The sequence below is a fragment of the Sciurus carolinensis genome, chromosome 6, assembly GCF_902686445.1.
Source record: "Sciurus carolinensis chromosome 6, mSciCar1.2, whole genome shotgun sequence".
Classification (NCBI taxonomy): Eukaryota; Metazoa; Chordata; class Mammalia; order Rodentia; family Sciuridae; genus Sciurus; species Sciurus carolinensis.
In genome coordinates this window covers 139,097,055-139,120,990 of record NC_062218.1, presented here as the reverse complement: position 1 = coordinate 139,120,990, position 23,936 = coordinate 139,097,055, and the positions used below count along the sequence as shown (strand labels likewise).

At 49.7% G+C, this 23,936-nt stretch overlaps 1 protein-coding gene across 6 annotated transcripts in view; it reads left to right on the top strand.

The window, feature by feature from the left end:
- Positions 1–1,217: 1,217 nt before the first annotated feature.
- Tnip1 (TNFAIP3 interacting protein 1) overlaps positions 1,218–23,936 on the top strand; it is a 51,995-nt gene continuing 29,276 nt past the window's right edge. For 2 of the 6 annotated variants that reach the window (XM_047554965.1, XM_047554961.1), the window contains exons 1-3: positions 7,108–7,296; positions 22,073–22,244; positions 23,768–23,902. In XM_047554965.1, the coding sequence (XP_047410921.1) occupies positions 22,109–22,244; positions 23,768–23,902 (271 nt within the window). In that variant the 5' untranslated portion in view covers positions 7,108–7,296; positions 22,073–22,108. Of the gene's footprint in view, positions 1,305–7,104; positions 7,297–22,072; positions 22,245–23,767; positions 23,903–23,936 lie in introns of those variants that run through there. The other 4 variants (XM_047554964.1, XM_047554963.1, XM_047554967.1 and 1 more) reach the window with 4 other exon arrangements.

Here is a 23,936-nt window from a genome sequence, read left to right as displayed (position 1 = left end):
CTCTCTCCTGGCTCCCATAACCCCTGGCATGTGCCCAAATACATCTCTGTCATACTTTGTTGTAATTGCTTATCCATTTGTCCACAGCTCCCAGAACAATACTATCCAACGGAACTTTCTGTGATGACAAGTGTGGTAGATACCTGTAGTCCAATGTAGTAGACAGAGGAAGTCATCAAGCATTTGAAATGTGGCCAGTGCTGCTGAGGAACTGAATTACTACTTTTATTCAATTTTAATTAATTTATATTTAAATATCCATGTGTGGCTAACGGCTCCCCTATTAGACAGGTCAGTCCAAGTGTCTATGAGCTTTGAGAAGGCAGAAAATGGATCTGACTTGTTCATTCCTATATCCTTAACAGACCATAAGTATGGGTGTAAGAATGAAAAAGCCCTGGAACCAGGAATGATCAAGAAAGCCCAGCTCATCCAGATGGCCCCCTCTCCCCTGCTTCCTAGGCATCTTTGCAGCTGTGAGTGGAGACCTTATGTTTAAGTCAGTAGTTTACAAAGGCTGTCTGCAAACCATCATTTTACTTTAATTACAACTGCAGAAGTCAGGCCAAGCAGGACTCATTGTTCCCATTTTAAAGCGGGGAATCACTGAGGCTCAAGATGAGGTGACTGCTCAGATTCCCAGCTGGCAAGTGTGGAGCAGGGTCACTCCTAGGGCTGTACTGTACGTCTTTAGGTTTCATTTGACATCTGAATGAAAGGAGGGAAGGAGCATGCAGAAGGGAAGGAGTGGGCTCTCCCTTCTCTGTGGAGGATCCAGAGAGGGTAGTAAGTGGAAACAGATGGGATAGTAACAAGGCCGGAGGATGTGGGCTGCACATCTGGCAATTTCCTCAGGGGCTTGAGCACTGGAATCCCCCACGTTAGGCAAAGGAGGAAATAGAAGTCCTCAGGAGAACCCAGGCAGGGCAGGCCAGGTCGCTCCTGCCCCTGCCCCTGCCCCTGCCCCTGAGCCTGTGCCTGTTCCTACCCAAAGGATCATCAGGCTTTCTGAACCCCCCTCTCCCCTCACTGGAATTCATAGCAAGTGACAGCCAGTCTGGGAATTGACAGGTGGAGACTGACAAAGAAGGGCCCTGTGCTTTGCCAGAGGGCAGGATGGGGCCTCAGCTGGGCCTTGTGGGGCTGCCTGGCGGCTGGCTCCTGCATCGCGGGGAATTCCCCTCCTGCCTAAAAGTCAGCTCAGCCCAGCCCTCCTTCCTGCAGAAGCACAGTGAGCTGAGGAGCCTTCGCAGGGACAGCAGCCCCCGCTGTACACACCCTCGGATTTTCCTGCCCTTGCCCAGGTGAGTGATCCAGACTGGGGGTAGATGAGCCAGGACAGGGGAGAGGGCTCACGGCCACAAGGGTACCGAAGCCACCCAACCTTGCCAGCTGTGTGCCAAGAGCTGCCTGGCCTCCTCTTTCCTGCCAGCTGGGCTCCACTGCTACCCAGTCCAGCTTACTCTGCCCACCCAGGTCTTGGGTCTGGGCCTTTGCTCCTTGCCTGGCCTCCTTCTCCTCAAACTTTTCTCCCCATCTTGTTTTCTCTTCCTGCCCTGTCTTTTTGGTCATTCTTTTGCTCTCCAGTTTTCGCTAGCTTATCCAAAGGAAAGGAAAAGAAAGTCTGATTTTGTCTTATTCTCCCCCTACCCAAAAAAGGAGTATGTTTGAAAGTATGAACATGAATGTATGTGTGTGAGAGAACTTGTCTGTTTGTGAACTTGAATCGGACCCATGACAGTGTATATGTGTGGGTCCGTGTAAGTGTACATTTGTAACTATGTTTACATGTATGTGTGAGAATATGTCTCTGTGCAAAACCTATGTGTGTCTGTCTGTGAATGTGAGTTTTTGAGAGCCAGGGTATGTTGGGCACTTTAGAAGTCTAAAATCAAACAGGTAAAGACCAGGTGCTCTCTCGGGAGCATAATGGAGGCTGGGATCTTCCTTATCACTGTAGCAAAAAGACCTCTCTCCTCTTTCCTGCCTGCTTAGCTCCTAGGGCCCCTGGACCTTTCTGTGTTTGAACCTTTAGCAGAGAGCCCGGGGCCCTGGGAGTGGGCCAAGGGCTGGCAGAACAGTGATGTGGCCTCCTCTTTGATCATAAACAGTCCAGATTTTCCAAAGCTGGTCAGAGGCCCAGCCCAGGGAAGTCCCTGGCTAGGAGGGTGAGGAGTGGAAGCCACGTCTGACAGTGGCTTGTGGGCTGCAGAGGAAAGGAGGGAGAATGAGGAGGGGCCCTAGAAAAGTGGGGTGTGGGTGAAGACATGGGAGGGAGGGGGCAGGACTGAAAGACGACTGCTCTGAGGGCCCTGTTAGGGCTTCCCGAGATTAGGAAACGCTCCAGTTGTGTGGGTCTGCCTCCCTGAGGGATGGGACCAGGCTAGCCAACCTATTCCCACTTCCAGGATGACAAGGGGCAAGCTTGGATCCCAGCCCAAATCCTTTTTGACACCCTGATCTGGAGACAAGGGGGCCAGAGGGAAAGAAGCTGGAGCAGGGGAGACCTGGGACTCCTAGGGACTGTGGGAGGGGCCTGGCCACGTATGTGACAAGGCTGGGAATTTCCCCCAGTGTCACTTTGTCCTTTCTTCTCCTCCCATGGTGCCCTAGAAACCAAAGAGTAACAGCCAGGACAAGGACACGGGTAAGAATTGGAATGCAGAAAGGAAAACAGGAAAGAGCCTGAAGAAAAAGTCAGTGGGGATGGCTTCCAGGCCCCACTCCTCAGAGAGCAATCTGAGAGGTCCTGGCAAGTTACTCCCCCGCTGTAAGCCCCAAGGTCCTCCCTGGGGCAGAGAGAAAAACACTCTCTGCCGTCTTGCAGGGTTGATGATTACAATGACCACTGCTTTCCTTTTCTTTGGCATTTAATTATCACTTTCCCATGCACTGGTACTTTTATAGCCTTCCTGGCATTGATAAGGAAACTGAGGGACAGACTGTAAGTAGCAGGGCTGAGATTTAAACCCAAGTCTGATTCCAGAGCCCATGCTTTACCCATGTGATGTATCTCTTGGAAAAGGCACAAGTTGTGGATATAAATGGTTTCATCTGCCTTGAAGTGCTGAGTGCATTGTGAAGTTATAGACATCTTCCCATCCCCTCATGAAAGCGGGTAGAATTTTAAAATGCCTTCTTAGGCTGAGGGAGGGAATCTGAGACCATAGACTTTGCTCATTTATTTCTTATTTGAAAAATGCTATGATTAGCTGATAGTGTTTCAGTCAGTAGCATGTGCTTGACATGCATTATCTCACTCAGCTATCACCCAAATCGCTCTTTGATATACATACCACACCCAACACCAAAAAGTACCTAGAATCCACTGTAGGGTTTTACATTCCTGAGATTGCTTCAGGCTATGGATCTAAGGAAGGGACCCAGGACTGCTCTTTGTCAGGTTCATTAGCTGCTCCCCTGCTCCCCCAAGTTCTGTTCACCCCTCACCTTGGCCCTGAGTCACTCATTCTCCAGCTGGAATGAGGCACACACTTGTTTGACTTTGAAGCTCCATTTCCCATCAGTGGGATGTGTGGCAATCACAAAAGTTCTGAGTTCTGGTCCCAAGTGTTAATCATAAACTCTACATAAGCCTGACACAGTGGCGTGCACCTGCAAACCCAGCTACTTGGGAGGCTGAAGCAGGAGGATCACAAGTTCAAGACCAGCCTGGGCAACTTTAGTGAGATCCTGTTTCAAACTGAAAATTTTAAAAAGATTGGGAGTGGAATTCCCAGCTCTGGGGCCCCTTTTCTTCTGAGAAGTCTATCTCTGTCACTTTTGTAATAAACCTACTGGCAAGATCTGCAGTATAATGCCTCAGAGTGGTAAGAGTTTAACAGCCTGGCTCTTTGTCCTCCAGGTGTTTACTGCTCTATAAGATCTTGTGTGAGTCATCTAGTACCTCAAAACCCCTGTCTCATCTGTGAAATGGGAATATTAGTACCCACCTTATGGACTGGTTAGGAGATAAATTGTGGACAAGTGCCAGTCTAGCACACAGCAAATACTCCATGTTACTTTATAACACTTTTTTGTATATGTGGAGGGGCACTGGAGATTAAACCCAGAGATGCTTTACCACTGAGATATAGCCCCAGCTCTTTTTTAAGACCAGGCCTCACTAAGTTGCTGAAGCTGGTCTCAAATTTGTGATCCTTCTGTGCCGCTGGGATTATGGGGCATGCGCAATGGTGCCTGGTTTTATAATACTTTTATGATGCAGCCTCCACCCCCTTCTGGTTTAGAATTAAATTTGTTATAGGTGGATATTTTTGCATGCTTCTTATTTTCTTCAAATGTATATTTGGAGCTATTCTGGCAGAGGTGGTGGAGGAGCAGGGAGTGACAGAAAGATTAGGAAACTGCCTGCTTTAAAACAAAATAAAACAAAACACAAGCAGTTTGGTTCTCCTCCCAGGTGGGGCTTTGAGCATGTGCTTGTTGTCACTCTGGAAGAGCAAGAAGTTGCCACCTGGCTGAGTCACTCAGATCCCAGCCTCAGGCCCAGCTTCCTGGCTTGACTTGGAAATCCCCTTCTAGGCCAAAGGGGTGGTGCGGTTTGGGGGCCTGACTCCCATCCTCTCTATGCCCCAGAGCCTAGGGTCCCTTAAGGAATGTGGATGGGAGAATGCAACCTAGTGCTATATTGCTGGGTTTAAAACTGAAATTATACTTAATGCATGCAACCCACATCTATGCCCATTACCATTTCTCAACTACCTACTGTGTGCTGAGTCTTAGGCTTTTTTGCATTACCATACTCATCCTCACAATCCACCTGAGAGGAGGTGCAATTATCCCCATCTTTCATAAAGGAACCTGAGTTTTAGAGGCCACCCAGGTAGTAAATAGTTGAGTTGGAATCCCATTCATTAGATCCATGGCCTGTGTTCATGAACGTATTGAGTTTCTGGAAGAAATCGAGATGAATCATGACATTGCGAAGACAACACAGGGCAGTAGACAAAAGTACACAGGATTGGGAACCAAGGCCTGAAATTCCAATCCTTGTGATGTCACTTCAAATGTGGGGCTTTGAGCAAGTCCTGTGCTATGTAAAGACCACAAATAGGGGTTATGAGCAATGGTCTCCAGAGCCCCTATCATGGTGCGATACTCTGAGGTCAAAACAAGACTTGCAAGGATTGCAAATGGTTTCAGTGATAATTTTGAACAGATAAGTTTTTGCACAGTGTTAACTGTAAAGAACAAGTATCCCAACAGGGCACAATGGCACATACCTATAATCCCAGCGACAGGGGAGGTGGAAACAGGAGGATTGCAGGTTTGAGGCCAACCTCAGCAACTCAGCAAGACTCTAAGCAACTTAGACCCTGTCTCAAAATTTCTAAAAAAATGGGCTGGGGATGTGGCTCGTGGTAAAGTGCTCTGCCCTCCAAAAAAGAAAGAAAAGTATCCTAAACTAGGAAATCAGACAAAAAGATGACTGAAAACATTTTCACATCAAGCCTAAGTCTTCTCCAACAAATCTACCCAGGATTCATCAGGTACCTTGGGGAATGAAATGCTTTGGTCAACTATCTAGTCAGATGTTTCATAAAAATAACTGACACAGTATGGAAAAAATGCAAATAATTGAAGACCCTTCATTTTAAGTAAGTTTCAGTGTTTGTGGGATGAGGGCGGAGGTGGAGACTTGGATTGGGATTAGGAAGGCGGCATTGTAAGAAGAGGTGAATTGGGAAGCATAGGGGAGTCCCCTAAATGTATTTGCTAGGGACTGAATGCTCGGAAATGATGAATGGCAGCAGCCAGGTGACCCAGGTCCAAAGCTCCCAGTCTCCCTGCATCTTTCTCTGATGGTAATACCTGGTGAGGCCTTGGCTGGTTTCTGTATCTTTCCTTCCCTTCAGAATCAAGATATATGTATACTTATTTTTTCATAATTAAAGTGAACTAGAATAAATATTGTTTTGAAAATTTGATAACACCCAGGATGTCACAAGGCCTGAAAACAGAATTCTTGGACTAGACATATACTTGGCTCAGTGTCTCTGTGTGTTCAGAGTCAGAGTTGATTGACAAGTCTCCCCTTCTGTGAAATGGGGCCACGTATGAAACAGACCCCACAATCCTTTCCCACAGTGCTTTCTGAAAATGAACGACTATGAATGATTAAGTTTTCAAGAGCTTCAGTGAAATGGGTCTTTTGCAATGGACTTTCATAACGCTGTATTACCCAATTTTAAGAGCTGTCCTTTATTTCAAGACTTTTTTGCGTTTTGGAATGAAATCTTAACTTTTTTTTTTTTTAAAACAAAATGATGGGCTTAAAAGTGTCCCTATTCTTGTCGAAAGCAAGTTACTGTTCCTTACAGGCCTAGGAAACCCTACAGCCTGTTGGGATTATCCTATTCTATAGGTTGATAGGATGGAAGAAAGCCTCTGGATTTGCCCACCTGGGTTTGAAACTTGATTCGCCCCTTACTGAGGTCAACCAAACTCTGGTATACTGTTTATAGTTAAAGTAGGGGAGGAGGGGCTAAAACTCCCAGTCACTAAGGCGATTGTGCCAATAAAATAATGTATGCAGTGTTTACAATCCCTGGAGCAGTAAATGTGAAGAAAAAAAAAATTTAGACTTAACAACAGGATACTTTAAAGGTCCTTTTAGCTGGAAATTTCTATCGCCTCGCTGTCTAGGAGGGTCCTGCACAGAACTCTGCGGCCCTCAGCTCCAGCTTTGGCTTCGCTCCAAAAGCTTTTTAGCAAGTCCCCTCCTCACTCCGGCCCCCCGGCGTCAGGAAGAGGTTGGGTGGTCTCTGTGGCTCGCCTCCGCCCTGAAATTCCCGCATACAAGGTGGTCCCAAGCCTCCGCCCCGGCCTTCCGGCGCGGGGAATGCCGCGAAGAGCTGCACGGTCGAGGGGCTGCACGGCGCGGGGCGGCGGCGCCGGAACCGAGGAGGGCGCTGCCCGCGGCAAGGCGGCCGAGGGGGCTGCCAGGATAACCGGCGGCCGCTACGCTCGCTCGGGCAGAACTCGGGCGGCCGCTGTTTACCTCGCTGCGTCCCTCCCCCCGGCGGCCGCGGGCCGGCAGGAGCGCGCCGCGCGATTGGTCGATCGGCCTGTCGATCACCGGGGACTTTCCCAGAGGTGGGGCAGCCGGGCCCCGAGCACTTCCTCGTCTTCGGCCGTGTCCCCCTGCCCTGGCCCGGGAGCCGGAGGAGTGCCGCGGGGACGAGACCTGGCCTGGGCCTCTGTCCCGACCCTGGACTCGGGGCTGGGCGCGGTGAGCGGCGCTCTGTCCTTCCCCCAACCCCTCGTCCTTAAGTAAGCCGGCCGGGCCCAGCGGGGATGGAGGGAGAAGGGAGGCCGGGACCCGGGCGGTTCAGAACCTCGGTCGGCAATGACCGGGCGTGCGGTAGGAGGTCAGGCCGCAGTAAGCGGCCTGAACCCGGACCCCTAGGGCGCGCGGTCCGGGGGCATCTCGGGCGGCCAGGCTGCGTGGGACTCCCTGCCGCGAGCTGAGCGTGGCGGGGGGCGCGCGTGCGCACCGCGAGGGGGAGCGCGGCCGGGCGTGGCGTGAGGCGTTGTGCTGTGCAGACCCTCTGGGTGCAGGCGGTGCTGCGGCGCTGGGCTGTTTTAGAGACACCTGCCTACGCGGCGTTAGTAGTCTTGTATAAAGTTTTGGAAGCAAAGTGTACATGTTAACGATGAGGAAAATAACTCTTATTGGGAGCTTTCCAAATGTTGATCTAAAAGCTTTACGTGTTAATGTCATTTATTTATGTCCATCCTAAACATGAATATTATTAGCCCTCTTCTGCGGTTTAGTAAATCGAGATCCTTGGATATTGCGTTTGTACAACTAGGGAGTTGCAAAGTGAGAATTTGAACCCAGGCATTTGGCTCCAGAGGCCCTACTATACTGTTTTTGTTAGAACATTTTTGCACACGGTTGGAGACGTTGTTTGCATGTGCAGGGTAAATGTTGTGAGTTTCTGGGAGTGACTTCAGGGGTGGAGTTTTTACTTTTGGTTGAGTTTTGCACTTAGGATGGTGTGTGTGTGAAAGAGAGATAATGTATATGAAAGTAATTGCATTACACATTCATTAATTGTGTGTAAAAGAGTGGGTGGGAATTTTGTGCGACTAGGTGAGAAATTGTGCTTTGGTAAGGGGAGGGAGGGACTTTTGTGAATGATGCAAAAGAATCAGCAACATCATCCCCATCCCCTTACAGAATGACAGTGCAAGGAAATGTGTAGATTCCTAATGCATCATTTTTATTTCACAGTAACGTCAAAATAGAATTTAATCAGCTCTTACTCATTTTTCAAACAATGGGGATGTGGTAGAGGGGATTTCGGCATCTGATGAGAGGTCAGAAAAGGAGGCTCCCAGAACTTTTTTTGATCTTGACAATGGATGTTGTATTAGGAGGGTGGAATATTTATTAGTTCAAACTCAGCAACTCAGTGATATTGTATTAATATTCCTTTTGAGGTAATGAAGAATCCAATAATGGTATTATTAATAGCTTACATTTATGAACACTTACATGTGCCAGGCACAGTGCTTTACATTCAGTGTTTCTTTGGGGGATGAGGGGGCGGTACTAGGGATTGAACCCAGGGGTGTTTAACCACGGAACCACATTGCCAGCCCTTTTTTATTTAGAGGCATGGTCTCACTGAGTTACTTAGGTCCTTGCCAAGTTACTGAGCCTGGCCTTGAACTTGCTATCCTGCCTCAGTCTCCTGAACCTCTGGGATTATAGGTGTGCACAACCACGCCTGGCTGTGTTTCATTTCTAACAACCTTGTAATAGTCTCAGTTTTTAGATAAAGAAACTAAAGCCCAAAAAAGTTAAGACTTGCCCAAGACTAGTAAGCCTTGAACCTTGGACCTCCTTCCCTTTCCAATGACCAAAGGTATTGTCTTGGCTGTGTGCAAAGAAAATAATGTGATCAGGGACTTGCCCTTTTTGGAAGCCTTTGATTATGCCCTTTGGAAACTACAGGTGGGAGTGTCCTGTGTTCTATATACTTACGTGCTCATGTAGTCCCTAACCCATGGGTATCCTGTGGGTGTGGATACAGCATGGCTGAGGGTTGGTGCCTGCTCCTGGATACCCATACCAGGTCTTTTGGGGCCCCAGGAAGCCGTGGGTCTGACTCATACCCTTACCCCCAGTATTGCCTGCAACTTGAGGCCCGGATGTCCTGGTTGGGTCAGGCCGACCTGATTTGAGCGAGGCAACATTGTAGGAGGCTATTTGTCTGCCTCACTCCACTGGCTACTATTTTCCTTCTGCACTAGGTGTGGCTTAGTCACACCATGCCAGCCTAGAGGGACACTCCAGCATGTCCAGCTTGTTCTCACCCTGAACCTGCACACCTACTGTTCCCTCTGCTTGGAAAACCTTTCCCCAGCTCTTCCCATGGCTGATTTTCCTTATCTGTCAAGTCTCAGCTCAAATGTCACCTCCTCAGAGGGGCCTTCCCTGACCTTTCTATGCAAAGTACCCCCTTTTTTTCACTTTCTGTCACATTACTTCATTTTTTTCATGCTTTCACCAAGGTCAGAAATAAATTTGTTTATTTGTGAATGAGAAAGCATGTACAAAACTTCATGGCTGGCATCTGATCATTTTATTTATTATCTTTCTCTCTTCCTATAATATAATGGTGAAGGCAGGGACCTCTTTAGTCTTCTTGTGTTTGTCTCTGACACTGGGGAAGAGTCTGGGATGAGGCTCTGCTGGGTTTATTCAGTGAAGGAGAAGAAACTAGAATAACAGTGCATTTCACAGATGAGGAAACTGAGGCCTTGACATAGGAAGGCAGGATGAGAATGAGGGTCTACTTTCCCAAGGCATTTCCCTTCCTGTGTTAGCAAACATTTGCTGACGGCTGTCTGTGCCTTGTGCTGTGCGGTGTCCAGGACACAGGTGTGTAAGGAACAGGCTCAGGCCTCCAGGAACATGTAGTCGAGTGGGAGCTGTGAGCAGTCCCTGGGAGGCATTGTGTGCCAGCAAGTGCTGAATGAGTTGCCTGGCATGAACCCTGGGGTGTGACGTAGTTTCAGGCATCAGATGGTCCGTGGGGCTTTTGGGAAGATGAAACTTCAAGGGCAGACCCTAGAAAGATGATGAGATGTAAAACGGGGCCTGGGACTTTGTGGACCAGGCAGAAGATTTGGAGTAAGGACCTTCTGGGTTAGGGAAGCTGACCAGTTGGGTTGGCAGTGACCCTAAAGACAATTGTCGTGCATTGGGAATTAGAGCAATTGGTTCACAAACTGGAACATGCATCAAAGGAAGGCAGGGCTGCACCACCAGAGCGTCTAATCCCGTGGCTCTTTGAGAGCCCCTGGTGCAGAGCCCGCTAGGGCTGCCTCTGCCACTCTGGGCCTGCACTTCCTCACCTGTAGTGCTGTGCAACATCAGGGCTACCTTCTCTGGTGATGGATTCCTGAGACAGTGTGTCCCAGACACTCAATGCAGGGCCAACACGTGGCCAGCACTCGGTGAATACCAGCGGCCCTCACTGTTAGGGAAGCTACTGATGAGGCTGTTGAAGGATTTCAGTAGAGGATGGTCCTGTTTTTTGTGCTTCTGGATAACTTGCCTCCAGCCTTCTACCACTCTGTCCTCTCTTAATGGTCATGCTTTACTTTGTCTCAAATAGCTGTCCCTCTTTGGAGTGGTGGGAACTCAGCGGTAGGAGGGGCTCAGAGAGCATCTGAGTGCCCTCCGTAGTAGCATCCTCCTCCCCCTGCTTGACCCCACCCCAGGGTCAGGGAGCTGACTACCTTAGAGGCAACCCTTTCTGATATTTTCTTTTCTCTTTTCTTTTTTGTGGGGTGGGAATTGAACTCAGGGCCTGGCACAGGCTAAACACGTGCTCCACCACTGGGCTACTCCCTAAGCCCCCTTGGAGTGTTATTGCAGACATCTTTCCTTTGTGGGCCCTCCTCTGTCCAGGTTGCTTCTTCCTACCTCCATTCCCCTTCATTGCTCACCTGATCACTCTGAGGAAAGGAGGCAGTGGTGTGGCATGGTGAGAGAATGCACAGGTGGCCACCACAAGACCTGGTTTGGGCCACCCTCTTGTTGGCTCCAGCAGGTTCCACGCTGTTCCCATTGGACCAGGGCTTTCTGAGCTGCCCTCCTTGTGTCCAGAACCTGCCTGTCCTGTTCCTGGCCCTCTGCATAAGGAGAGTGCTGGGATCCTCAGAAGAGCTGCTGGAGGAAGGCACAGCTCCAAACCCCAAGAGATAAGCCTGGGCAGCCCCCACGGCCATTGCAGGAAGTTCTTGATGTTCTTCCTGTGAGCAACCCAGCACAGTCAGTGTTCTGATTGGAACCGATGACTGGAAAGGAGCAGCTGGCTCTTTGTGTGAGGGCTGTCCCTGCAGGACTGAGCACTTCTTTCCCAAAGACCTTACCCTCAGGCTGTTCCCTAAGAGACAGGAGCCCATTGTCCTGGAGCGCCTGTGTGGCTGGTAAGCAGGCGGCCCAGTGGGGAATGAGGGATGAATACTGTGGCAAGCGGTCATGTCACCAAGGAGACCTGCTCAGAGGCCAGAGCTGGTATTTTTAGGGCAGGCATGGCGGTGCCCATGAGTCAGGGCCTTGATTTGTTCTCCCACCCTACAGAATGCTTGTCTTGTTTCTGGAGGTCTTCGGGCCCCTCATCCTTGGCCTTCAACACAGCCAGCTTGGGCAGTGGTCTGGGGAGCCCTGATCCCTTGACACCTTCACTTGTGCCTCTGTAAGTGCTACTTCTGCCTGAACCTGAACCCTGGGAATCAGTGACATTGACTTTTAGAAAGTACTACTGAGTCTTTCAGATAGAGAGGGTAACGTGCAGACCCCTGGGTGTCCACTCATCCCATTCAAGGTGTGATGCATTTTCCACACTCCTGAAATTTCTCCCTGGTTACCACCCCAATAATTCAGTACTCTGAATTTAGTGCTATTCTCCTGTATTTCTTTATGATTTTATCATAAATGTATACATTCTTAAAATAATATTGTTTCTTTTTTGTTTGTTTGGTATTGGAGATTGAACCTAGGGACGCTTAACCACTGAGCTACATCCCCAACCTTTTTTTGATTTCTTATTTTGAGACAGGACCCCACTAAGTTGCTTAGGGCCTCACTAATTTGCTGCGTCTGGCTTTGAACTTGCAATCCTTCTGCCTCAACCTCCCGAGTCGCTGGGATCACAGGTGTACTCCACAACACCCAATTGTTTCATATGTTTTAAAATGTTATTTAAATGCTGTCATACAGTCAGTATTCTTCCACAGCTTGTTTGTTTTGCTTAATATATTTGTGGAATTCATCTATGTTTATATCTGTAACTGGTCCACTCATTTTTCACTGCCATATGGTATTCCCTGATGTGAAAGTACCATGGAATTTATTTATTTATTTATTATTAAAATGTATTTATTTATTTTTCCCTTTAGGTAATTGTCAGCCCTTTGTTATGGAAACAGGCATTCTTGGCTTTTCCCTGAGTATCTATCACCTGTCCTGCCTTTCCCTTCTTAGTGTTTTCATAGCTGTTGTGGCAGCTGTTTGAATAGCACTTCAAGGTCTTCAAACAGGTCTATTATTTCTACCTGGCCTACACGGGAGAAAGACAAGGAAAGTGAAGCCTGCCCAAGGTCACCCAGGGAGGGAGCAGAGCCAGGCCTGAATCTATCAAATCCTCTTTCCACCATATTTGGTATAAGGGGAATTCTCAAAAACCGACATCTTCCTCCTTTGAGTGGGGAGTCACAGGGTGGAATAAACCAGCCCTTGCGTGCAGGGGACTGTGACAGAAGCGTCGTCGGAACCCCCTCCTGTCCCATGGTCAGGCTTAGTGCTCTCTTTCTGCATAGCTGTTGGTTGAAGCGATTCCTTCTGGGCTCAGGGAGGCTCCGGCCGCTGGAAGAGAAGCCAGGCTCACTGGAAGGCTGTGTGTGGGGCCTTGTTGGGATTCCCAGCCCTTCTCGGGCCTTTGGTGACAGGGAAGCAGAGTTGGGGCTAGAGACGTGGTGGTGAGATTGGATCTCACCTTGCTCCTTGAGGATGGCGTGGTTGGAGTCGAGTCCCACGCCTCTGGATTCCGCTGCCTCACCAGCAGAGCAGGCGTCCTGTTCTGCTGCCCTGCTGTCCTTAAAGCCGGCTCCCCTTCCCGAAGCCAGAGCCTCTAAGGCCCCAGATGCACCTCTCCTCTACAGTTGTCGCCTCTCCAAACACACTATTCCTTAGCTAGAAAACCTGTCCCCAGACTTGACTTCTGGATTTTTACTGGATCCCCACAGGCTTGACTGTGCACACAAAGCAGGCACGTGGCAAGGAAGTTCCCACCCCTTACCTGAGCCCTCCAGCTCATTTGGTGCGAGAACAGTGGGTCCTTCTGATCTTGTCAAGCCACTTAAATCATTTTTTTAAATATTATTTTAAAATCTTTTAAAAAGTTACAGAGTAATACATGCTCCATGGGGATAAAATCCCCTCAAATTCAAGCAGTACCCAAAGTAAAAGGTAAGAAATGAAAGTTGTCTTCTCTCTCCTCCTTCTAATTAACTTTTTCATTGCATAAGAACCGGACTAGTTTTTCCATATAACAAGCTAAAATATCATAGATAAAATATAGAATTCTTTTGCTTTCAACTCCTATGCCAGGTCCTTCTCCAGAGCTGTGTACAAAGGGCCCCCATTTTCCTTTTCCTGTGCACATATTAGATTTTACACACACACACACACACACACACACACACGTAGCATTGTTGCTTTTTTAAAGATAGTATCCTATTGTATGTATAAATCTGCAATTTGCTTTTTATTTTATGGGCATTTTTGTATGTGATGGCAAAGCAGTTTACTTCACTGTTTTCATGGCTGTATAGTATTCCATTGAGCGAATGTGCCAGTTATTTATTTAGTCCTCTCCTGGTGGACATTCAAGTCATTTTTTTACTATAACTTAGCTTGTGGCCGTGCACATCTTTGCCCAGCCCAGTGTATGCTGATGCTTGTGGCCATGCACATCTGCCTAGTATATGCTGATGCAAAGAGCTCTAGATGGCTCAGAAGAGGATTACTCAATCAGTTGACAAGTCTTGGCTCATTAGTTAAGGGAAACCTCCTCAAGCACACTTTTCTGCAGCAGAACTTTGTTCTCAGCCAGTTGGCCATATATGTGTGCTGTCAGCATCACCGAGAAAGGACACTGTGTTAGTCAGCCTTCTGTCATGTGATGAAATACCCAAGGTAATTATAAAGAGAAGAGGTTTATTTTGGCTCACAGTTTTGGAGGTTCCAGTCCTCAATCAATTGGCCTCATTGCTTTGGGCTGTGGCAAGGTTCCACATCATGGGGCAAAGCCAAAATGTTCACCTTGTCAGCCAGGAAGCAAAGAGAAGGGAAAAAGCCTGAGGTCCCACAGTTCCCTTTGATGGCATGTCCCCAGTGACCGAAGGACCTCCTTATAGGCCTACCATCTCCAGTATCACCACCCTGGGGACCAAGCCTTTAACAGATGGACCTTTGGAAGACCTTCAGTAATCAAACTGTAGCAGACACTTTTTACTGGAGGCAACCCATCTATACAAAAAGCAAATATGCACCAAGGCTATATTAGTAGAGATATAATTCTTAAAATATGGAGGTGAAAGTCCCTCAGTGTCTGGCCAGGCAACCCACACCTGGAGTGCTATGTTTAATTCCAAGATGATCTTGTAGATAGGGTAGGGGTGTGGACTTTTTGTGGGGTTTGGGGAAGGTTCTGGAAGCTAGTATCTATGGGGGACAGTGCAAGGAACAAGGTCTACAAGAACACACTTGAGGTTCTGTATCTCTCCATAGGTGAATAGGAAAGAGGAACATTTTGTTCCTTACTTCAGGGGAGCCCAGAGGGTAGAACCCAGCCCAGTGGAAGCAGAACTGGGAGCACCTGCCTGCAGCCTGTGCTGGCTGCCCAGAAGATTGCCTCGGGGAGTAAGTTGCGGAGGTCTGACTGGCTGAAGATGGCCAGCCAGAGTCTTGTGGCTCCTCTGTGGACCCGACGAGCACAGGACTGAGTCTCCTGAGCCTGCTTCCAGCCCGAGATGCTAAGCCCTGGTAATCAGGTGATCAGGAGCAGACTGGGCCCTTGTTGTATACAAAGTCAGGGACCAGGAAGCTGGGCATGTTCTGGAGAATCAGGCAGCAGAACTGATCCCCGTCCACCTAGAACTTCAAACTCCAGCCTCCCTCGGCAGCAGGACAGTGGAAAGGGCACCAGTGTTGAAGTCTCCCAGATCAAGGGCTAGATTATTTGCTCTTCCACTAACCAGCCTTGTGTCCTTAGGCAGATAACTTAACCTCTCTGAGTCGACTTCCTCATCTGAAAAATAGAGGTAATGCTCTCTAGGCAAAGGGGTTAAAAGCAGGGTCACAGCTTTCCTCTCTGGGTGGTAAGAAGAAAACGAGGTAGTGTACATAATGATGGTAGTGTTTAACAAACTGTCACCTTCCCTCCCAGCTTTAGCTAGGTACCCCAGAGGCCTCTTTTGCAGTGTGTTTAGCCAGCAGGTGGTCCGGGCTGACTTCTAGCTCAGGGGTTTGCCGGATTGCTGTGGCCTGGGTTGGATGCAGCAGAGCGCCTTCTGCGGTGGCTCAGCAGGAAGGAGGGGAGAGGAGGGACACAGGGCAGACGTGTGCTGCTTCTGAGGGACACAGAGTCCTTAGGCTGGCCTGGAGCCCTGGGGATGTCAGGGGGGAGGGTGGACCTGGCAAAGGGCTGTGGACTTCCATCAACCCAGGATATTTGACAGCGCCCTTCACACTTTCACTGGAGGATTGGTGCTTCTGGGAAATCTTCCTGGGTCCTGGGATGAAAGCTGGAGATCCCAGCCTTCAGGAAAAGGCTCACGGAAAGTGGTGATGAGGAGTTGCAGATTCTGAACTGTTGGAATCATCAGGAAGGAGTAGATGGTGCAGCTCAGCTAGTTGTGTTACTGCTGTTATTGCAGCCCCTCCCTTAGGAAATGAAGGCAGGGGGCGTCTTTGCCCCAGTGGGCCTTGACTGGATCCCGCAGTTCCTGAGCCCCAGTTCCCATACCATCTGGACTGTATTCCCACAGGCCCTCCATTGCTACTCTGATTGCCAAGACTCCTAAGTGAAGCCCTGTCTCCTCACTGGGGAGGATGCTGGCGTGGGCTCCGTGAGTGCACACTGTCCAAAGTAGGGCCGTGTCATCACTGGTGGGTGAGCCTGACAGTCGCTCGTTTTTCTTTCTTTTTTTTTTTTTTAAGACTTCATATTTTTAGAGCAGTTTTAGGTTCACAGCATTACTGAGAGGCAGGCTGTAGATTTCCTATCCCTGACATGCACAACCTCCCTATTATCAGCACCCCACTGCTGAGTGGTATGTTTATCAGCGTAGTTGGACCTACATGGACACGTCATCGTCATCCAGCATCCTGTCATTTACTTTTGGGTTCACTGTTATAGTTGCTCGTGCTCTGGGTTTGAACAAAAGCATGACGACTTGTGTCCACCATTGTTGTATCATACACAGTAGTTTTACTGTCCTGAAAATCCAGCTGGTCTTTGAAGGATGGACTCAGGGCCATAATTTTGCCAGCCTTGAAACTGGTGGGGAGGACTGGAGGTCATAAAATGAGAATGCGGACAGGTTTGCTTCCGTCTGCAGTATGATTTCATGGTGGCGCGCTTCCTGCCATCCTTGAATGGAATCCCAAGATCTTCCTCTTCACAATTAGAGGAAATGAGGCTCAGATGACTCCCAGTCTTTCATGAGCACAGCGCTGTGGTTCATGGGCTTCTGGTAGCCACGTCTTCACTAGCTATCGTGTTAGACCCGCTCTCTGCTAAACTGGGGTCAGCAGTAGAGTGGTTATTTGCAGGTTGTCAGAAGTTAAGTAGAAGTCACAACCTGGCTTACCAAGAGGCCAGAGGAACCTGGAATACTACATTAAAAGAGGGAGTGGTCGGAGAGAAGTCATGGCTGCTGAATCAGCTGGGCACGGCTGAGGGGTTGCCCTGGCCTCTGGCTAAGTATCTATTATGTGCTAAACACTGAGCTGCATACTATATATTCATTATTATTATTTTAAAAATTTTATTACAAAACAAATATATGTGCCTTATTAAATATATCAAATCATCAGGAAGTAGAAAGTGAAAAATCTCCTATAACCATGCATATATTGTTTTATTTAATTACTTTGATCTTACACCAAGTAGGTTTTATGATCTCTTTTTTTTTTTTTTTTTTTTTTTTTTTTTTTTTGTGGTACTGGGGATTAAACTCAAGGGCACTCAACCACTGAACCACATCCCCAGCCCTACTTTGTATTTTACTAGAGACAGGGTCTCACTGAGTTGCTTAGTGCCTCGGTTTTGCTGAGGCTGGCTTTGAACTTATGATCCTCCTGCCTAATCCTCCTGAGCTGCTGGGATTACAGGCATGCACCACCACGCCCAGCAAGGTTCTCTTATTTCTATTTTGCAAATGTGGCAACTGAAGCTCAGAAAAGGTGGGTGACTGGTCCAGTGTCCCACAGCCTACAGGGTGGACAGAGCGGGACTAGTGTGGGTGAGGCCAGGTGCAGCATCTGAGAAGGGCTTCCTTTGCACCTGAGCACCTCCTTCAAGCATCCCTGACACCTCACTCTGCCTCTCCCTGTCCCCTGCCCTGTTTGCCCCTCTCTCCCTGATTCCAAGACCCCATTGTCTCTAGTATACTGGTCCCTTCTCTTTCCGTGGCTTGCTGCCAGCTTCCAAGGCTTGGGTCTCCTCTATCCTGTGGCCATCATTAAGACCTTATCCAGTTTCTGTCTCATGCAGACTCCTTCTCTCGCACACAAGGAAACAGCTACAGTCATTTACACTGAGAGCAGCTGGCAGAGAAGATGCCAGGACAGGCCTCTCTGAGTTCCTTTTCCAAGCCCTCCTTCCTTTCACCCCTCTCCCCACCACGCCTTCCAGCATTCCTGCAGTGCCTGCCTCTGCTAGGTGGACACTGACCACCATGACCTTCTGGCTCCTGGAACCAGAGGTCTCTTGAACTGTTCCCTCTGGGCCAGGAGAACTCACTTCCTGGGTTGCAGGTGCAGCTCAAATCAGAGGTGTTTTGAAGCTGATGAAGCCCCCAAGCTGGGCTTCATTTTCCTTATATGCCAAACCACATATGAGCCCCGCCTTCCTTCCAGGGCTGTTGTAACAGAAGGGAAACGGTGCTTGGAAAAGTATTAAATATTTTGTAAATATTAGTGGCTATGCAAATTAATATCATTTGAGTAGTCTGAGGGCTCTTCTTCCCCCACCCTTTCACCACCAGAATGTGGCTAATGGCAAGTCCCAGACAGGCTGAACCGTTTCAGTGCAGAAACTGGAGTATGAATTTAGTTCTGATCCAGCCTTAGCCAGCCCTCTGTCCCTGGGACGAGTCTGAAACGGGCCGCACTCCTGCCCCTCGCCCTCAGTCCTTGTTCTTCACCTGACCCAGGCTCCTTCAGTTCAGCAGCAGCACTTCATACTCACACTCTGTGGGCGCCGCCTGACCTGCCGCCTCTCAGAGGGCCTTTCTGATTCCGCCGGGCAGCCCCCGAACCCCTCAGGGGCAGGCTGTGGGAAGCCCCGCACTACCACCAAGCCAAGCTGGCTTGTGTTGGAAGGTCTGAGCTGGCTGCCTCATCACCAGTGGCTGTTTCTGGTTGAGCGAGGGGTTTGTACCAGTCCTGGTGGGTCACCTGCCAGACCCCATGCAGAGAAGGGGTGGGGACCTTTGGTTTGCAATGGGATTGCAGGGCAGGAACAGAAATGGAGCTTGGGTCTATGGGCAGACTGGAGAGAGGAGGGACCTTCTGGTCCTGGTTCCATTCTGCCTTTCTTTGGTGACCTCATCCTTTCCTGCTCTGGGCCCTACTTGTGCCATAAAGGGGACTCAAATAAACTCATACCCAAGGGCTCCTGGGCTCTGAACTCCAGCTGCTGTCCCATGTGAAGAGCGGGGTCAGTGCTTCCCTTGCTCTTTCCGGACACACTCTGTGGTATGTGGCCAAGGGGGTGACGCTGACACATGCCAGCCTCCTGCTCTGCTGCAGTCCCTTGTGTACTGAACTATTCTGTGCAAATCTATCCCATTTGGTAGTGGATAGATTGGGACTTTCCCTCTCAGCTCCGTCATCCCGAGAGTGACTACCCTCTCTGGATTCCCATCTGCCCAGCACCATTGTGGAACTGCCGCTGACCAGCTAGATCTAAGGTCAGGAGCCCTGAAAATTCCCCATCCCTCACTTTGTCTTTTCTCCAACAGCCCAGACCCTCCCTCGGGTGGCCACTCTGATCCCCAGAGGCTTTTCTCCGGGTAGACTGTTTCTCCTGAGTGTCTCCTGCCTGGCAGCCTGATCTCTTCCCCAGGCTCCTGCCTAACACCAAGGCTGGATGGAGGGAAGAAAGCCCTGTTCACCCTGTTTTGCTCCCGTGGGCCATGAGCCTCTTCTTCATTGGCTCCCTGGCATGGCATGATTTGGAGGACGTGGAGGGGGTTTCAGTTGCTGAGCCTGCCTCGTGCCCTGTCTTGGCCTCATGCGGGCATCTCTGAGGGCCTAAAGGGTGTGGTTGTCCACTGGGCCTCTGGTCAGGTGTCATGGTAGAGCTCTCTCTGGGGTGTTTAGATATGGCTGTCAGGAGGTGGGGTAGGGTCCTTTTGGTCTTTCTGCTCTGAACTTGAGCTTATTGAGACCCTGCTCTGGATCATTCTCTGAAGATGTCCCAGCACACAAGGTCACTCAGTCCCCTCTCTCCTGGAGCTTCTAATCAATTGAGTAAACCAGACAGACATGGGACCAGAATGACCTAGATCATCACGTCGTGTTGATGGTGAGCTGTTGAGGGTGTCTGCAGAGGCGGGACAGGAACCGGGACGCCTGCTGCTCTGTACCACTGAGGGTAGCTCCACTCTGCCCCTTCAGCCTTCGGTTCCCCATTGTGAACCCTTCATCTCTCAGTGATGACCCCTTCCCGTACTGAGGTGGGAATTAAGAGATACAGAAAACTTCCTGCTCCTGCCTCAGGAAGTTCTCAGCCAGTGGACAAATGCTGACAGTTCTATGTGCCGTGTGCTGTCGGCCGGGCACTTGGGGAGACAGGCCAAGAGAAGGACCCTCACATCTGCAGCATTTGCAGCCCCTTGCTGTGTGCCTCACCCACACTCTCTCTTCGTTTGGAGGGTACATCTGTGCTTTGTTGCGCTGCCATGCAGCATTGACCTTTTCAGTTAAAAACAAGCCACCCCTAAGCGAGCGATGACTCCTGTGTTGGTGTGTGGGCAGCTGTCCTTTGCCTCATGGGGCCCAGGAGGGCGTGGGTGCCCCTTGCCGTGTGTCTTCCAGCCCTTGGGGGAAGGTCCTGCTCATCACAACCTTGTTTTTCTTTCTGCCCCTTTCAATTCCACGGACTCAGTCCTTGGAAGGGCTTACGCTGCAGGGCCAGGAAGCAGCCAGAGGTTACTTGATAGCCTGTTGCCACCCACCCAGGAGACTTGAACTCCCTCCCTCTCTGCTGCTGGGCCTGACTCCTGATGAGGGAGCTGTGGTCCTGGCCGTGCAGAGAACAGGCAGAGCTGGCTTTGCATCTGGTGCTTACTGGCCGGCCTTGCCATCTGGCTGAGTTGTATTCCTTTTAAAACAAGGGTGATCTCAGACGGATCTCTGTATCTCCGGATTGCTGTGCCGCCGAGGGGAGAATGCATCTGAAGCGCTGGACGCAGGGTCTGGCCAGTCGGCATTGTGGCTGACCCTGCTCCACTCCTTTCTTTCAGCTGGCACTGTGTGGGTTTGAAAGGGCCTGCAAGGATTCCTGATTCAGAGTTTTTACCTCGTGGTAATCTTGGGGTGTGGTTCCTAGACCCCTTAGTCTTTCCGAGGTGCCCAGTGAAAGCCTTCGGTGCGCTCCTGTGTTGGTGAGCATCTGTGGGCTGGAGGCTGGTCCAGTTCAGCCTCAGGGCCTTTGCCCTTGCTGTTTGTACTCCGTGCCTGGCACAGCGGACAACTGTTCACGGCTAGTTCCCTCTCCTCCTTCAGGTCTTTGCTGAAATAGTTCCTTCCTCACGAGGCCTTTCCCGCTTCTCTATTTAAAGTTGCTCCCTCATCTTTCCTGCTTAACCTTTGTCCCTAGGCGTTTTCATCACCCCAATACCCCTCTGCCTCCACCACTAGAAAGTCGCTGCATGAAGGATTCTTGTCTGTTATTTACTGATAATTCCCCCAGCACCAGACACAGCACTGGGTAGCTCAGTTCGTCATCAGTGAAGGAAGAAAGGAGACGCTCTACTTGGTCACAGACCACGATGCTGAAATCACCCTCTGAGTGATTTCAAATGAAATACAACAGTTGAAATTAAATAGATCAGTTCAGAAAACTTTCTGTACACTTCGACAGAGGTTTGGTGGAAACTTCTTCTGTTCATTAGAACTAGAAGGGACAGACCAAAGGAAGAAGGTGACAGTATATCAAATATTAGTCAGGGTTTTTCTTTTTTACTTTAAAGATCACTGATTTAGTTTATGACTCTCATTTCCCTTCCTCAGAGAGGGAGAGGGACTCCTCACCCTCCCACAGTGAGTTAATGGCAAGGCTATTGATTCATTTGGTAAGTATTTATTGGGCATTCACTTCACAGATTATTGTGTGCTGGGCACTGAGGATGCAGTAGCGGGCAAAACAGACATGATCCCTATCCTTCCAGACATCACACACAGGACACGAATTCAGATTTTTTGACTCCCAAGTTCAGGTTCTTTCTTGTATTCCACATTATACCTATAGTTGACTATACTGTTTCAAATGACCCAGCAGTGCAGTGAGGCTGTTAAGAAACTGATGCCATTCTTTGGTTATATTAATAGAAGCAGAGTGTCCAAATGAAGGGAGGTAACTTCTGTTCTGCTCTCTTGTGGTCAGACCAGCCCAAAGTGCTACGTTCTGCTCTGAGTTAGGGAGACTGCTTTTTGGAGCATTCACAGACTAGAGCTTCCCCAGAAAAAGTACCTGGCCAGCCCCTTGATATACTGCTGTTGTCCTTACAGCCAGGTGGGCACCACGGCAGGGGTTGAGCCGCCCTCATGGAAGGGAGAGGACCCTACCGGATCTACGACCCTGGGGGCAGCGCGCCTCCAGGAGAGGCATCAGCAGCTTTTGAGCGCCTAGTGGAGGAGAATTCCCGGCTGAAGGAAAAAATGCAAGGGATAAAGATGTTAGGTAAAGCCTGCTCCCTCCCTATGAGCGCTCTTCCCACAGGCTGTGATGCCGTCCCCCACCCGCCCCCCGCCCAGCAGGAGAGAATACAGCTGGCATAGGCCTCTGCCCACATCATCCCTCTGTCCCTGCTGGCCAGCGTTGGCTTCTGCCCCCGTGCCTCTGAATGCACTTGTGTAGCTTGCATGAAGTATTCCCAGCCCTGGCCCCCCACAACCCCAAAGGGTGCCATCTGGGACCAAGAGGGATGCGTGAGATGGGGAAAAGGGAGCAGGAAGACCCAGATTGTGACCTGGTACCAGAGTGACCTCATCCTCCCAGGCATGAGAGGTGGGGAGAGCTGGCAACCAGGGCATAGTCCCAGCTGGTGGAATGGGAGCAGAACTCACTGACAGCAAGTGGCTGGAGGCCCCTCACTTCTCTTCTCCTGGCTTCTGCTTAAGCTGTCTCCACTGCCTGGAACAATCCCAGCTACCTCCACAGGACTGTCCCCGTGCATCAGCACCCAGCCCAGATGCCATCTCCCCCTCCTCCTTGCGAGGCCTTTGTTGATTTCCCTGCCCTCCACACTCCCGAAACTCTTCCTTTGCCTTAATGCCACCTTCTCTGATCTCTGATCTCAGGTGTGGGGGTGGGGGACATATCTCCCTGACTTTTAAAATGCTTTCTCTTTGCTTGGCAGATCCCTCCTTGGGACGGCAGACCCAGGAGGGAGGGGTGGAGTTTCCCCTTCTCCAGTTGTAGGAGAAGGAAGCCGAGTCCTAGTGTGGGGGATATTGTTCAGTCTCTGCCCTGCAGGCAGCCCCTGACTCTGGGGGCTTAGACTGCGACTTGCCTTAGGGCACTGTGGTGGGAGACCCTGGCTTGCTTGGGTTTTGTTTTTTTGGGTTTTTTTATTTTTATTTTTTTATTTTTCTATTTTTTATTTTTATTTATTTATTTATTTATTTATTTATTTATTTATTTTCAGGGCCCAGGACCGAACTCAGGGCCTTGCACGTGCAAGGCAAGCGCTCTGCCTCTGAGCTAAATTCCCAACCCCTTTTTTTTATTTTTTAACAATATTAGGAATTTAAACCACTAAGCTACATCCCCAGACCTTTTCTTTATTTTTTATCTTGAGACTAGGTCTCACTAAGCTGCTGAGGCTGTCCTTGAACTTGCTGTCCCTCCTGAGTTGCTGGAGTTACAGGTGTGGGCCACAGCCCAGTTGAACTCCTGGCTTTCTGCGAAGTGCCCTGGCCAGGTGCACAGGGAGTGGGGCAGGAAAGGGATGCCAGGGGACCAGGAGTTTTCCCAGTTCCCTTCCACACCTGTTTCCCCAAATGCTGAGCCTGCTTCCTCACCCTAACCCATTTTCTATTGGTGTCCAGGGTGGGGTTTGTCCCACATGGCCCCCAAAGCAATGGTGGGAGTGCAGCCAGGGCTTGGAGTCTAAAGAGGCAGGTTTAGGGGGCTGGGCTGGGAGAGCCCTTGCCAGAGCTGAGTAAATTCTTTTTGCTTCTCCTTCCCCATTGTCTCTCCAGGGGAACTTTTGGAAGAGTCCCAGATGGAAGCATCCCGGCTTCGCCAGAAGGCAGAGGAGCTGGTCAAGGACAGTGAACCACACCCACCACCATGTCCCTCCTTGAGCTCCTTTGACCACCTTACTGAGCTCACAGGTACAAGAGGAATCTGGGTACCTCTGCCTTTCCC